Genomic DNA, 15179 nt, shown 5'->3' on the forward strand with positions numbered 1-15179 from the left:
ATCTGACAGTTATGTGGACCGGGGATATTGGTCAAAGAAATTTCCTGGGATTTTCCTTCATTTTCATGTAAAGAAAAATGTAAACAATTAATTTGTTTTATTACGCATCTACTTAGAGTGGCTAGACCTCTTAAAAAAAACGTCAAAGAGCAGAGCTGGATGAAGCAGAGAGAAGCCCCACAATGCTTAGTGCAGTCCTGTGCTTCACGTGGCAATGATGAAACACCAAACCTGCCCCTGCATTCCCCACTACATCATATCAAGGCTTCAAATCTGGACTGTTCAAATGTGCTTTGTGTAAATTGGTCAACAATTGCATATTAACACAATCCATAAAACAATGGCTACTAGAACAATCAGTTTTTGGCACATCTATGAACGCTGTGGCATTTTCCTGATCTGCAGCAGACGCCTACAAAAGTGCCTTTGTATGCTAGTGAACACACTTCAGGGCCCATTATCACACCTGTTCAGGTGTGGCTCATCGTTCATGCATAAACCACACTGCAGTATAAAGGTACCTGAGGGTTAGCAGCCTGGTCCATGATTTTCAGTAGCAGTGTCTGATCCTGGTCCCTCACTTGATCTTTGGCATCTCCTAACCGGTCGATCAAGCTTGGTAAAACTGGGAGCAGAGAGAGCAATAAACCATCAGTGAAAAGGGCCATCATGAATGTAACCTGGATCCCAAATGAAGACTAAATTAATTTCATTAGTTTAATCTACTCTAAAGTTAGATCTTTAGTTAATCTAACTTTCAGAAAATGTGGGAAATCTCCACAAGAGCACTGCACAATAACCTTACCTGTTCCAACATGGGGCCGAAATCGGTCTCGCAACCTTGTCACTAAAGCTGACAAAATGTCCATTCCCAGCAAAGCCAACTACAAAACATTAAAATAAAAATTATTAGATTTGACTGAAACATTTCAAATATGTAGGTTACACAAAAAACTGTACACTTAAACATACGGGCATCATTCCATTGCCCCTGGATCCAGGGATTGGTCCACTTAGCCTAAATCTAATTTGAATACATCGAGTGATGCATTGTGGGTAAAGTCATTTTTATAACGAGTTAAACTGTTTGGAGCCAACTTCAAAGATAAAGACATAAAAGTTGCCAAACACATGAAGTAGACCTAGATCTTTTTTCCTGCGGGTCTGATGAGGTTCTACAAGTTTCAGATCCAGTGACCCGTCCTAAAACGATATGCTTATAAAGTTCTTAAAATGATTGTATTTAACATTTAGGTTTATTTTTATTTATGGTCCTGTTTGATGCATGCACATGGAATATGGTTCACCCAATACTAATGTAAAACACCTGCTCACAGTCCAAGCTATTTTAATTAAAGCTTAGGCTACATATTAAATCTCCACCACTGCCATCTAGAGGCAAATACTTGAAGTTGATTCTGTGCTTAAAAGCAGATCACAGATACATCTTTCCTATCTTTTACTACAAAAAGAGTCACATGCATCAGAGTAATTCCCTGTGCCAACACACTGGGCTCCTGGGCTCCCTCTGCAGAAGGGCTTGAAGGTGTAATCTTGATCCTTTGTTCTTAGACAAAGGAGAATCACAGTAATTACAGTGAGAAAAGCTTAAAAAAAGAAAGCTGGCAGACAGCCAAGTCACATCAGCTTAGGAGAACTAAATGGCTTATATAAAGCAACATAGAGGACCTTTCTTCTGAAATTGCTCAGCAATTTCCCAACTTTTGAATACAATTACTTCTAGCACCTCTGAAGAACTGAAAGGCGAGTCAGCCAGGAGAGAGTCGCCCACACGCAAGTGCGTTAGAAGTCAATCTGGAGGTTATTGGGCTGACACCCCAAAACAAAAACACTGTCACTGTCCCAGAGACAGAATGCATTGTCTTCCCTGAACTTCTGTGTATTCAGATTTTGTGTGACTGAATTTATAAAACCTTTATTAGTTTGTAGTCCCAACAAAAATAATCAGAGTCAAAAAATCTTAATGTTCTTAATGGTCCGTTTCAGACCTCTTTCATCTGTTTTCCTGTGAGTTATGTAACTGGGGTCCTGCACCTCCTTACAGTGAACAAATGAAGCCACTATGCATCCTCATTAGGGGCTCTGAGGGTCCCTGCCTGACACAAACTGCTACAATGCACAGGGAATGACGACAACAACAAACAAATTGCACCTGCATGCATTATGAGCCTAAACACGTTCACCCCTTCTGTCATGAGCAATACCATCCAACCTTCATCTATGGAGTGGTGAGCTTGGCTCCCCCCAGCGCACACACATGTAAATAATGTACATGTACCATATTTTGTCAATTGTGATTTTTCACTGCAATCGAAATTTGTCCTCCACTTTTTACCCATCTGTGCAGTTACAACACACACACACACACACACACACACACGATTACTGGAGGGCTGTGGATCACACGTGTCCAGAGCGGTGGGCAGCTCTAGTCCGGCGCCCGGGGAGCAGTTGGGGTTAAGTGCCTTGCTCAAGGGCACCTCAGTCATGGTCTTAGGTCTGGGAATCGAACCCACAACCCTCTGGTCACAAGACCAGTTTCCTACCACCAGGCCACGACTGCCCGTGCTGCGGTCCCTCACTCCAGAGGTTTCCCATGACTCAGGAGAACAGCTGGGCTGAGTTACAGCAAACCGAAGCCCCACCAGACACAGGCAAGATCATAGGACAACTCTGTTCACTCTACACCATCATCTCCACATTGCCTAACCCACTGCAGAGAAAAAAAATCTTAATTGCTTATCGTGGGTCAGCTTTGTGTGATCTCAGCAAACAATTTCAAGGGCCCTTCATCAGCTCAGCTGATCCCAGGTCAGTGCCGGGGGCAGAGGGGAACGATGCCATCTGTAATGTGAGACTAAAGTGTTACTCAGCAGCTGCTCACAAGAAGAACAGTGACTCGTGTGCCTGTGGAGAAAAAGCCTTAGGGGTGACCATCTCTTAGGGGTGACCATCTCTTAGGGGTGAGACCACAGAGGGGAAAAATATCTGGCCTACAAAGTGACACACAAACGTGGGAGGCCACTTTATTATTTTTTCCCCGCTTTTCTGAGGTACAAAAAGAAGTGATGCTGAAAAGCTACATCAATGCTCTCCTCCCAAACCACATCAGACTGTACAAAACACCACTTGCTGCTCTTACACACACACACACACACACACACACACCCACCCTCTCTCCCTCCATCGTGACTGCTCTGCCAGGGCAGCGTCAGGTGGTTCCAGTCTCCAACGAGGAGGCCCGACTCCTGGGCTCAGTAAGCCCGGTGAGAGTGGAAGCTCAGGAACGGTGCGATACAGAGCCCTGGAGGATCAGAGCAGCAGGGCTTTGAGAACATCTCAACCCGCTCACTCACTACTGGAGTCATTACAAAAGCACCACTGCACATACCAGCACCTTACTCAGAACGTGGAGGTCCTACAGTAACGCCAACACCGCTACCCAGAGTGCACCTCTCACTGCCGATCCAGCTCACGTGCCTCAATCACCAAGTCCTCTGGGAACGGCGGTACGTGGGACCACATGCCGGCAGAGCCGCGTGGAGACTCTCAGTAGTCATGGGACACATTACTGGGATAATGACCGTTACCAAAATAAACACAAGCACACACCGTGAGGACAGCAAGATGAGCTGCACCCAGACGATATGAACAACACACACACTCAACCCAACAGATGCAAAGTGCCCAACACCAGGACACACCTGCAGGGCTGAGGAAATACTGCCGTTCCACATGAGGTGAAGGTTCCAGACTTACAGGGAAAAACACTGTAAGCACAACAGTTTACCTAAACTTATTTATGAAAATGTATAAATAAATTAAAAAGTACTTAATACAAACCTCCAGCTATGAATCCTTGTACAAGTGGTGTATCGGTGTTAACGAGGTCACTTCAAACACAGATGGCAGTGCTGTTGAACACTGCTTAAAAACAGGCCGACCAGCTAAACAAACCACTCACAAAACGTTGATAGAGTATCTCTGAAAACTAAAAAACCCCCAAATAAAAACCAAACTCCTTTAGATCAAACTGTGCACAGAAACTTCACTCTCATTCTGACATTAAAACATATACAAGCAGCAAGAAGGACAATGTGCAGAACTTCATTTTAATACTTTGTGCAGTTACTTTATAGGATGAGGTCACACGCATTTGACTGTACAGAGAAGGTTTCCACATTCCAACGTATGAGTATGTAAAACCAGAAGTCATAATTGGTCAATTCAACACCACCACATATTCCCCCAGCAACTTCCCTGTTCTACTCACTACTCACCTACTGTATTATTCAATACAACTTCAGATTTCTTTCAACTTCTAGAACTTTAAACTCTGGAAAAATGACATGTCCTCTTACAATATTTCCGTCCTTCTTGAACAATGATTCTTTGCATTATGAACCAGCCATTATACCAACATCTAGTCATAATTGCTGGCGTTTGAGAGATTCTGTACTAAATCTATTCTAAACATGCCCACTTCCATGAAGGAGACCTGCTCAACACACCATAACCTGGTTTGAGGACTACAAAGCACTTTGATCCTTCGACTCGTGTAGTGCTTTATAGAAAAATTAAAATACAATTTGCAACTTTTTTGGGTGGTAAAACTTATCGACTTAGTACTTATTATTAACCAAGTCATTTGTTGATAAAATTTTTTTCTTTTTTTATCTTTTAATCTTCCTTGTATTAAATGTGGAAAAGCTGTGAAGGAACACACTACACTGAAGGACAAGGACACACACACACACACACACACACACACACGAAAGACATGTTTGCACATGGCTGGCAAAAACAAACTGAAGCTACTCTGGCACCAAGGACATCATACTATCCAGCGCAGCAGGAGTGTCTGTGCAGCAGTACACAGAGAGGGGGCGCTCTAGAGCCACACCATGACCAGAGAAGAGGAATCCATCCTGGGTTATGTTCAACCCCCATGTCAACTACACCTAGACTCAAAACCCAAGCAGACAGATTCCAAATAATCTAGAACTTTCTACCACTTCACAATTATAAAGTTTCAATACGTTTATAAAATGGAAAATATAGTTTGACTCTCAGCCTTCATTCACTTAAATACTGCTGACTCGGTAGAGCCAAAACAGAGCAGCCTCCGTAAACAAGACCACACAGAGCCCGTTCTGACACGACAGCGTCTTTACGCTCTGAGGACTCTGAAGTATCACTCAACTCAGCTCAGCCCTAAATCTGATGGGAGGTTGTTTTTCAGTTTCCGAGATGGTTTCCGTGGTTACGCTGGAGGCTGCCTTGGCACTCACCTAGCCCATTTAGCGATTAGGGCTGCCAGCATGGAGCAGAGGCACCTAGCTGTGTTAGAACATCAAACCTGCACCTCCCTCAGTCCTGACAGATGAAACTACTTACATTACTATACAGAAACAGAAGTGTCCCTGTGGTTATTACACCTGCAAACAGTAACATGGTAATAGTAATCACTATTTAAATAACTCATTGTTGTACTAGAACCTATAACAAGACTTTAGATTAGTAGGAACTCTAATGCATTGGCACATCTATTGCTTCTTGTTACCTCAACCCAACACACACACACACACACAGGTACCAGGGATACATTTTGACGTTTGCTTTGCTCCCATGACATGCGAAATAATTAATGCAGACACACATCTAAGCCTCCCTGCCTTACAATCTCAGAAGAGGCAGACAGGAAGGCCGTGCATGGGTGACAGCGCTGACATTAATGCAATGGGTCACTTTCAGAGAGAGGACAAGAGGAAGGACCCGGGCGCCAAGCAGACAGACAGACAGCAGGACCCGGGCGCTGAGCAGACAGACAGAAGACACAGCTGCACTCAGCCTGGTCTCCTCATCAAGGTTCAGTGATAAGTGGATGAAAGCACTCGGAGAAACACACGTCATGTTTAGTTTGAAGTTGGATTAGACAGGATCTCTTGTGTCCTTGAAAACCTCCGCGCACCAAATCTGACCTCCACATGAGCAAACGCATGGACATCATTCATTTCTGCATGAAAACATTTTTGAATGAACTAGTTAACATGTTGAACATTTTCAAATAGGAGCAGGGGAATCTGTTTCACAAATACAGTGAAACAGATTTGCAAAATGAAATAATGCCTTGGTCTATCAAAACCTCATTCCATGTGAATAACCCACTCTTCTCCCACTGCACAATGGCACAACGGTCAACGTTCTGGGATGTTGACCAGGCCTAAACAACATGCTCAGGACGGGGCCAGACGCCAACTGACCTGCTACACGAAGATCAGTGCTCGTCTCAGAAACCACTCAACATTAAACACGATTCATAAAGCGGTTAAGTCGAGTTATAACCTAACTGGCCGTGTGGAACAGCAGGTCCTTATCCTGCATTTTAATACATGCTTGAGAGTGCATGTCTCACTACAACAGCCCCATCCCAAGGGCGTCAAGAAGTATTTCAAACACAATACAGTTTACAGAGACAATGAAGACAGACTGCATTATCAAACTCTGTTTGTTCTGCTGTAGTCAGTCAATGCTCCCCTTTATACAGAGAGAGTGTCAGAGCGAGCGGGCAGGAACAGAGGTATGAAAGAGCCTGTGTTTCCATATCAGCCATCAATCTGCTGCACACGCAGACAGCTAAACAGAGACATGACACAGGAGAATACCTGCATCAGGATCAGCAGAACACGCCCCGTTTCATATTCAGATCGGTGCAGACATGAGCGTGCATTATTGTGACTACACTCTGAGAACACACACTCCAGTCTCTTCACAAAATGCTGGAGTGATTCGGTATACGAATCAAAAGATTCGAATGTCTTAAGTTTACATTTCCATTTACGGCATTTTGCAGACGCTCTTATTATGTTGTAGTACTTGTTCATTTGATCAGTGTCATCCCCCGCTCTTTAACTCAATGTTTAGTACTGTAAGTGACCCCAAAATCATCAACGTACAGAAATAGCACCATCACATCAACTCTGGACCTTTGCAGCCAAACCAGCAGATTGGTAATTAGATATTTCCCATAGCCAAACATAAATCTCTTTCACACAAAGTAACAAACTGCTTGGCAAGAGTCAGACCAGCGGTAATAATAACTGGTGACTGTCAATCTGCAACCATAAATTACAAACACCGGTGGTCTGTGAAACTACTTTTTTTTTTTTTTGAGTCCGAGCTCATAGTCCGCTTAACGTACCTTTATCCATCTTCTAAACTTAATTCAGAATCGTGGGGGGCGGAGCCAATTCTGCCACTTTACTAACCAAACAGCAGGAGTTATACACAAAATTGTCAAATTCTTTGAACAAGTGAAGGTCTTGGCACATTAAAAACATCTCACAATCACAGTCAAAGGCATGAGAACAAATCAGTGGTGTAACGAAGGTCTACAGTGTGAGATAAGAGGTTATAAAGTGGGCTGTTTTCTCAACGCATTACCAGAACTAATACCATTATTTATTATTTAATTATAGAGGCTGTGCCATTATCAGTGACCCACATCAAATTCCTAACTGCGGTTTACTAACACAGACCCATCAATTCCTAACTGTTACACTCAATCATTAACAATCTGTTGATGTCTTACTGTAGAACTCTCAGACTACAGGTATATACTGGAGGACAGGCAAATAATATTAGGTTACAAGATTTAAGCAGATGTGTCATGCAAGGACCTGAAGGGCCTTTTAAATTAGAAAAGGGAGCAGGAGGGTGAAGAAAAACCCTCAAATTTCAGTTTGTTTTTTTTTTTTTTGTTTCAATGAAACGGGTCAGTCTATAATCAGCGCGTGTTGATAAAGGCAGGAATCCATATTTCTGGTGATTGTTGCTGCTAGAGGCTGCGATGTGCAGTAATGACAGCATTTATTACAAAAAGAAGCTAATTATAGAATTATCATAAGTGTCAGACGTGTCACAGCGTGCAGATATTACATGCTTACATACAGCGAGCATGTAACATGTTCACGTCAGGTCTGCAGACAGGCAAAGGTCTGGGTCAGACGGCTGCGAGTCTGCTAAGCCAGCAGTCACCAACCACCGGGCCGCAGACCGGTACTAGTCCATGGGTCATTTGGTACCGGGCCACACAGAAAAAAAAATAGGTTTTATCGACGCTCAGAGTGAGTGATATTTTATTTTTAAAAATATTTTTTAAATTGGAATTCTCTCCCAATTACATTCGTCGGTGATTCTGGCGAGTTTGATTTTTATGCGGTTTATATTTGTTTTATGTCAGTCATTTTATTTCATCATATTTACCCCCCACTCTTTAAAGCCCAGTGCATGAAAATATTGTCTGACATGTAACCGGTCCGGGGTGCAAAAATGGTTGGGACGGCTGTGCTAGGCAACTAGCTGCCTTCTGTGCAGGAGACCTTTACCATTCTGCAGAAGTAAACAGAATGTATATCTGTCCTTTTAGGAATAGCCACCCAGTTCTGTGAAATACTGTGAAGCCCTCCCTTTTAAAAGATACATTAGTCATTTCTTTCTACCAAGGATCAAAAAACGAGGCAACGACTGAAACAGCCGATTCATGTTCACTGGGTCCATATCTCAGCACAGCTGCTCCGCTAAATACAGTAAACATAATCGGTTCTTAGAGCTTCAGTGTGAAATAATGACATCCAGCATATCCGCATCTTTATTTACATGTTCAATATTTTACTAATCAAACTGTCTTGCAGGATGATTAATCTGTTAATCACTTATGTCGCCGGTACACAAGTCCCCAGGCTCAACTGCCCCACGGTCTGGATCACCACCTGCCCTCGTCCAGTCCTCCAGTATCCCATGCTCCCCTGCCTCACTGCTTAGCTAGTGTCATGGCGGCCCCCTACTGCCAGCCTGGCCCCACCCTCGTCACACACCGATCAGCCATTGGACACCTCTGCACACACACTAGTGTCTACACAGGAGGGCCCAGCAAACAGCTGTTAGACACGCACAGCAACAAAGAGAAAGAGGATCCGCCGTTAAATAAATGTTGAGTGGACACGCTACAACAAATATTTAAACATCCACGAATGCAGAGCTATATTGTTCCTGTAATGGTATAAAAATGACACTGGCCACTTGTGAAAATCAAGCCCAAATCTTTTCTTTAAAGTGCTATGATGGCAAACACTGACAAAAACATTTAATTAAATAACAGAATATATACAAGATTGCTCTTTAAACCTTAATTCATCCTCTTGGTGTTCATAATTCTATTAAATATCTCAATTCCATCAAGACGTTATGTATATGAAAAACGGATTCTAAACCCAAGATGTGACGTACTCATTTCGGACTGCACATATTTGCAAGTTTAAAGATAGATCATAGAGTACAGGCTGAACGTTTAGTGTAGTGCCATCACCCAAATACATCTGCAGAACAAAACCTCTACAACAAATGCATCAGGCAGCACCAGAGGAGTCAAACAGCTGAGCTGACAAACTCCACCAGTGCCAAGGGTCACACAAAGGCCAGAGAAACCCACAGCACCCTGACCACAACACTGCACACTTCCTCCTCATGCCACTTCAAACAGGAGAGTTCTCTCAAATGTACACCACACCAACATGCATTCATATACATGGAAGACCAAACTGTGAGCGAGCATGAAACCCAGATGGAAAAAAGGGGAACCCGTGTTAAGGCAGCGGGCTTCTTCGGCTCTGCAAGTCCAACAAAGGAGCAAACACATCTCCTTCTACGGTACTGGACATGGAGCGACATCTTTAGGCACCAACATTCTGCGACTGGATTTGATTTGGGACGAAGCTCGTCAAGGCGCTTTACCTTCATTACCTAAAACAGCAGCACAGGTGCAACCATCCACCAAGACCTCTTTCATTTTAATCCAACATAATTGCATTTTGCACAGTACAGTTTATTAAAGTGTACATTGTGTGAAGTGTAATCTGAAGTACTCGGGTGTTAAGAATAACATTTTGTGCAACTTCTGTGCACATTGCCTACCTCACCAACTGAATCTCGAGGCACGTCATGAGACCAATGCTTGCCATTTGATCACTGATCTTGCAAAGCCCTGGTCATGGGCATGGATACAAAAAATTATCCTGGTATTAAAGCATCTTTTTATATCACAAGACAAAAGGAGAAATGGGTATAAAATTATTAAATGATTACTGTGAGATGGACATTCAGGGTGTTCCATCAAACCAAGCTCAGAAGCAGCGACGCTGGCCCTAAATGCCAAAACAAACCCTCCTCTGAAGTTGCAAAGAGCAGCTTTCTGTTAATGTGGGTTTTAAATTAGAACGGAGACAATCATGAACACCCCTCTTCACCTGTAACTCCCACTCTAATGACTGAAACGCCCGCCAAAACACAGGGCCTCATATGACCACGAGCACCGTAACCAGCGCCGATGGTCTTCAGCTTATGAGAGAACAAAAATAAGCATATCCCATAAGCTCATCTTTGTGGGAGTTATCTCAGTGTTCCCATCTGACGATGAGTACAGCGCATGCTTCAGTAGGAAAGCCAGGGCACCACAGCACATTGCTGGTGGGCTCATGCAGAGCTGGGTCACACCGCAACACACACAGGGTCACGCCGCAAAATATTCAACCTCAGCCCTTCAATCTCACTAAACACTCTTCATTAGGATTCAATTCATCACGGTTCTTACAAAACGCAACAGGAAAATTACAATTTCATTCAGACACCCCCCCCATTCAGGAGAAAGCACTCAAAGCTCTAGCCAACAGTTAGCAAAGATTTTTGGGTGTTAGAACCAGAGCTTGTGACTGTAACTGCTCCCAACTTCACATTCCTTACACTTTACAAGAAATGTATTCAACATCTGACATTTCAAATCCATACAATTCCATATCCGTCAGTTATCTTTCATTGATGCAGTTCCCACATAGCTAGACGCTATCTGGCTTTGTTTTTATTTTAGTTTCATCCATCTCCGCACTCGTTTTGGGTTTTGCACATCTCCACCATGGGCACCCACGTCCCCCCCCCCCCCCCCCCCCCCCCCCCCAATCTAACCGGGTACCTGTATGTTACTTTTTTCTGGCTATGCATGCTAACCCCATCTTACTATATTATAGGGATCATTAGAATATAATTAATGTCATTATAGTGAGACTTCCTTTTGTAAATTCATTAGTATGAACAGAATTAAATGTGGAAATCACCCAACAGCAGCCTTATGTCAGGGTCTTGAACGAAAATGTCCACGAATATAAAAATATATATACACTGACGTAGTTTATGATGACATACAGAACAATACAGAATAAGAACTCGTGCAAATATTACCCAATGCTACAGTGTAGCCTGGTCAAAGTTTCAAGAGGAAAGTGTCAGGACTCTGTCCCCAAAAAGAATTTTGGCATAATTCCCAGGCAGTGGATCCATTAATTACAGACATCAGAGCTGTGTGCTGAGGACATCATGTCCTTACACTAAAGGACCACAGAGTCCTCCCTCAAAATGGACACCAACATTCAACCTTAAAAATTTCAGAGGACCGATTCTGAGAAACCGTGCCAAAATGGCAGGTCTGGCTATTGCCACCTTCCAGCAAGATCAATAACACAGTCCAGTGACCAACCTATTACTACACGCACTTCATCTACAAGACACAACCTGGCATGAACGTTTTTTTAACGAACAGTGTTCTTACTTTGAAGTTGCTGGAGTTGACCCAGGAAGAGGCGAGTCCATCCACCATCTTGTCCAGTGCCGTTTGGTCCTGCTCCAAATCATGGGACTTCTCCTTGTCTGCAATGTGATCTATGAGCTCCTGACCCACCTGTAGCCTCCGGCCCACATCCTTCTGTAGCACTTGTGCCAGACAGTACTCCATGTTGGGCTCCATGGTCTATCTACTTCTACCACCACCTCGGAGGTAGCGGGCGGACAAACTAAGAGAGACCTTTAATAGTGCTGGTCCCGCCAACAAAATTAAGAAAAAGAAGGAACAAAATAAAATAAAAAAACAAACCTAAAATGTATTAAAATCCTCCTGTCTAATGAGCGCCCCCACGGGTTAGCAAGGGGCTGAGACTTGGGGGAAGCAGGCCAAGGAATGATAACAATGCACCATATGTGGTCAGACAACAGCTGATGCAGCTCATGAAATCTCCTTCCTTTCTTACTGAGAGACCGAGTCAAAACGCGACCGGCAGCAAAACCGACAAGGGTCCCAGCAGCACGGAGTGTGATAATTATTGCTTGAGAGGGAACACCGCTTCATAATTCAGTAGTCCTCTGCTGCCATCCTACCTAGGGTCAAGAGCAAGAAAAGGAGGCAGTTAGCCAAACTCCTGCAGTGAAGCAGTAAACCATTTAGACATGCAGGTTTATCACCAGAGATCAGCGAGCAATTTGCATGCAAGGTCTGCGTTATGGGAGCATTCCATTTGGTTAGGAAACCTCTCTCCGTACCCTTTAACATTACAGTTCATTTTCCAAATATACAGCTGTATTATAGAATTTTGTGAGCATTACATGTCGCTCAAGATTACACACAGAATGCTGCCTGGTATAAAGCAGACAAGCATTTATATTTGATGGTATTTCATCTTTAAGCCAAAGCCTCCAAAACCCACTTTGACATTTTAACTCAATTACACCAGTAAAAAGAAAAATTACAGCATCTCAACAAACAAGAACTCTCATAGCAACAGGAAAACAAACCATCATCCACCATCATGTATGTCTGGAGTCAAAACACTTGGGACAAAGAGAAGTTAGTTCTGATTTTCTGTATAGATGCAAAGCTGAGAGAGAGAGACATTCAGAAGAACATCTGTGAATGATGCTCATATATTTCAACAACATCTTCCGTGAAAGGTGCCTACATATCCATCTGAACCAGCTAGTTGCCTAATAAGATACCGTACTCCTTGTTAAAGGTATCTAGGTACCATAAATTGTCACTACTAAGATGCCCGCGATCTCTAAACACCTTTAATCTCCACTTTTGCAGCTAGAAAATGTTTAAATTGTATATATTGGTTTGTAGTGTGATCCGTTCTCGTCTGCGTCTGTGTTTTCCATGAACACGACCCTATTTAGCCCGTTGTTGTATCAACACGAGTGTCAATGATAAAAGGCAGGGGAACAGAACAAGGCAGCAGGCTGGCAGGCTCAGATATTGGCGATGTGGTCGAAGATTAACCAAAAGTAAAAGTACACAGTGAACTAACGTACACTAGACACACAGTCAGACGTGTAGCCGGCTGTGTTGTTGGGTTCGCATTGTGCGTCTCGTCGTCGCCCCGTTAGCATTAGCGAGCTAAAGCGCAAAGTGTTACAATTGTGGCCGGTTTTATTAAAATAAAACACACAGGACTGCCGTCTATGACATTTTGAATAAACCGAACACATTTAACAGTGAAAACCGTCGGTCGCGAAGGTTATACCGCGGCTAGTCACACACCCGCACCTACGTTAGCGCCCGCTGCGCTAGCTGGCCGGTGGTTTCATTGATTAATTGGGAAGCTAAGCTATCGTTAGCGGAGCGCGCGCCGCGCGCGAGGATCCCGCGTACAGCGCGCTCGAGACGCAGCCAGGAGCCGCGGCTAGCTGGCTAGCTCCTTGAGAAGCCGAACACATTTTTTTTAGACGACAACAGCGAGTGACACGCCCGTCACAAATAATAAGTCGTAGACTCACCATGCTAATTACTGTATAATTAAGAGGACGGACACGTTGCGGATGCTGGCGGAAAATAAAGTGTAGCCGAGGCGTCCCTGTTACTCGTAGTGCTGCCCTGCTAATATGGACAACGACGGGCTGGATGTGCGCATGCGTGAAAGAGCAGCAACTGGCTAGATTTAGGTGGTGTATTTAGCTGCCGTATTTGCTCTGGATTGGCGATTCATTAACTCATTTAGGTACTCTAGAAGCATTTATATTTACATTTATATTTATAGCAAATATAAGCAAGTTCGTTTATGCTGCTCTAAGTTAATTCAAATTATGCCATGAATGTATTTAAATGTCTTTGTGTTAGATTACTAATGTTAGATCCTGATTAGAATACAAAACGCGGGTTAACTGTTCAGTTTTATTTAAGCTCTTATTGTTAAATTTAATTTCTGGTGTTATAGCTTCGTGTTATAGCCAGTGTAAGTCAAAATTAACAAGATTTTTTTTACCTAAAGCTATAGTCAAATACGTGCAACCTCAATCTCGTGTAATGTTTTTAGCACTATATCCTTTGCAGAACGCTAGGCTAGAAAGATTCACAGTAAAAGAAAAGGTCATTTAGTGTTTTGCCTTGAAAGGTTCCGTAAAGATAACACGGCGAAAATCTCAACAGGTCGCTACTGCAGGCATTCAAGGTATTCTTGCACCCTCTGGTGGTTACATCTCAAATCACCCGAAACAAATATATGGGCTGTGTTCGAAATAGCCTACTACGTACTACTGGCGTACTGATCGAGCCCCAAATCAGTATGTCGTATGCAGTATGTGACCAAAATAAAATTTTCCAGTACGCGAAACATACCCGGATGACCTACTACTTCCGCAAAATATTCCAGTACGCGAACAGAGCTTGTGACTACCCGATCCGTACACCCTGCCCGATCCGTACCGAGCATGCGCGAGAAAATGTGCGCATGCGCGTTGCGATTGGCCCAGGCACGTATCGGGCAGATATTTTGCGCATGCGTTAACACTTTACGACACTACCGTTACATTTTACGACACCTTTGTAAACAGTTAAAAATAATAATAGTAGTAATAATAATTAAATAATAATTGTAATAAAATAATAATTATATTTATTATAACTGTAACTGCGGATATATACATACACATATAATATGTATATATATATGAGAGATAGATTTATACATTGGTTACATTGGGGAGAACATTCGTTTGGGGTGCAAGAAGTGTAATAAAAAAATGAAGGATTTCAGATTTTATGGCGAGTTAAAGGAGTATATCTCCCACGGTTTATTCAAACCGACTTGTGACAAAAATATGCAACGCGAAATTCGTCGTGTATCTGAAAACTTTATAAAGGTAAGTTAAATTCAAACCATGTTCCTGAGAACAGTCGGTCCTGTCGTGGAATATAAAGTTAATAACTATGGTGGAACGTTTTCTTTTTATGTTTAGATAACCGAATGTTTTACATCGGACCAAACAAAAGGTAGGCCAAAAGT

At 43.0% G+C, this 15179-nt stretch overlaps 1 protein-coding gene across 8 annotated transcripts in view; it reads right to left on the reverse strand.

The window, feature by feature from the left end:
- clasp1a (cytoplasmic linker associated protein 1a) overlaps positions 1 to 13811 on the reverse strand; it is a 52542-nt gene extending 38731 nt beyond the window's left edge. For all 8 annotated transcript variants that reach the window (XM_077001754.1, XM_077001752.1, XM_077001755.1 and 5 more), the window contains exons 1-4: positions 13675 to 13811; positions 11678 to 12279; positions 806 to 884; positions 522 to 625 (exon numbers count right to left, since the gene is read on the reverse strand). In XM_077001754.1, the coding sequence (XP_076857869.1) occupies positions 522 to 625; positions 806 to 884; positions 11678 to 11872 (378 nt within the window). In that variant the 5' untranslated portion in view covers positions 11873 to 12279; positions 13675 to 13811. The remainder of the gene's footprint in view (positions 1 to 521; positions 626 to 805; positions 885 to 11677; positions 12280 to 13674) is intronic.
- Positions 13812 to 15179: the final 1368 nt, after the last annotated feature.

The sequence above is a fragment of the Brachyhypopomus gauderio genome, chromosome 4, assembly GCF_052324685.1.
Source record: "Brachyhypopomus gauderio isolate BG-103 chromosome 4, BGAUD_0.2, whole genome shotgun sequence".
NCBI classification, from domain to species: Eukaryota; Metazoa; Chordata; class Actinopteri; order Gymnotiformes; family Hypopomidae; genus Brachyhypopomus; species Brachyhypopomus gauderio.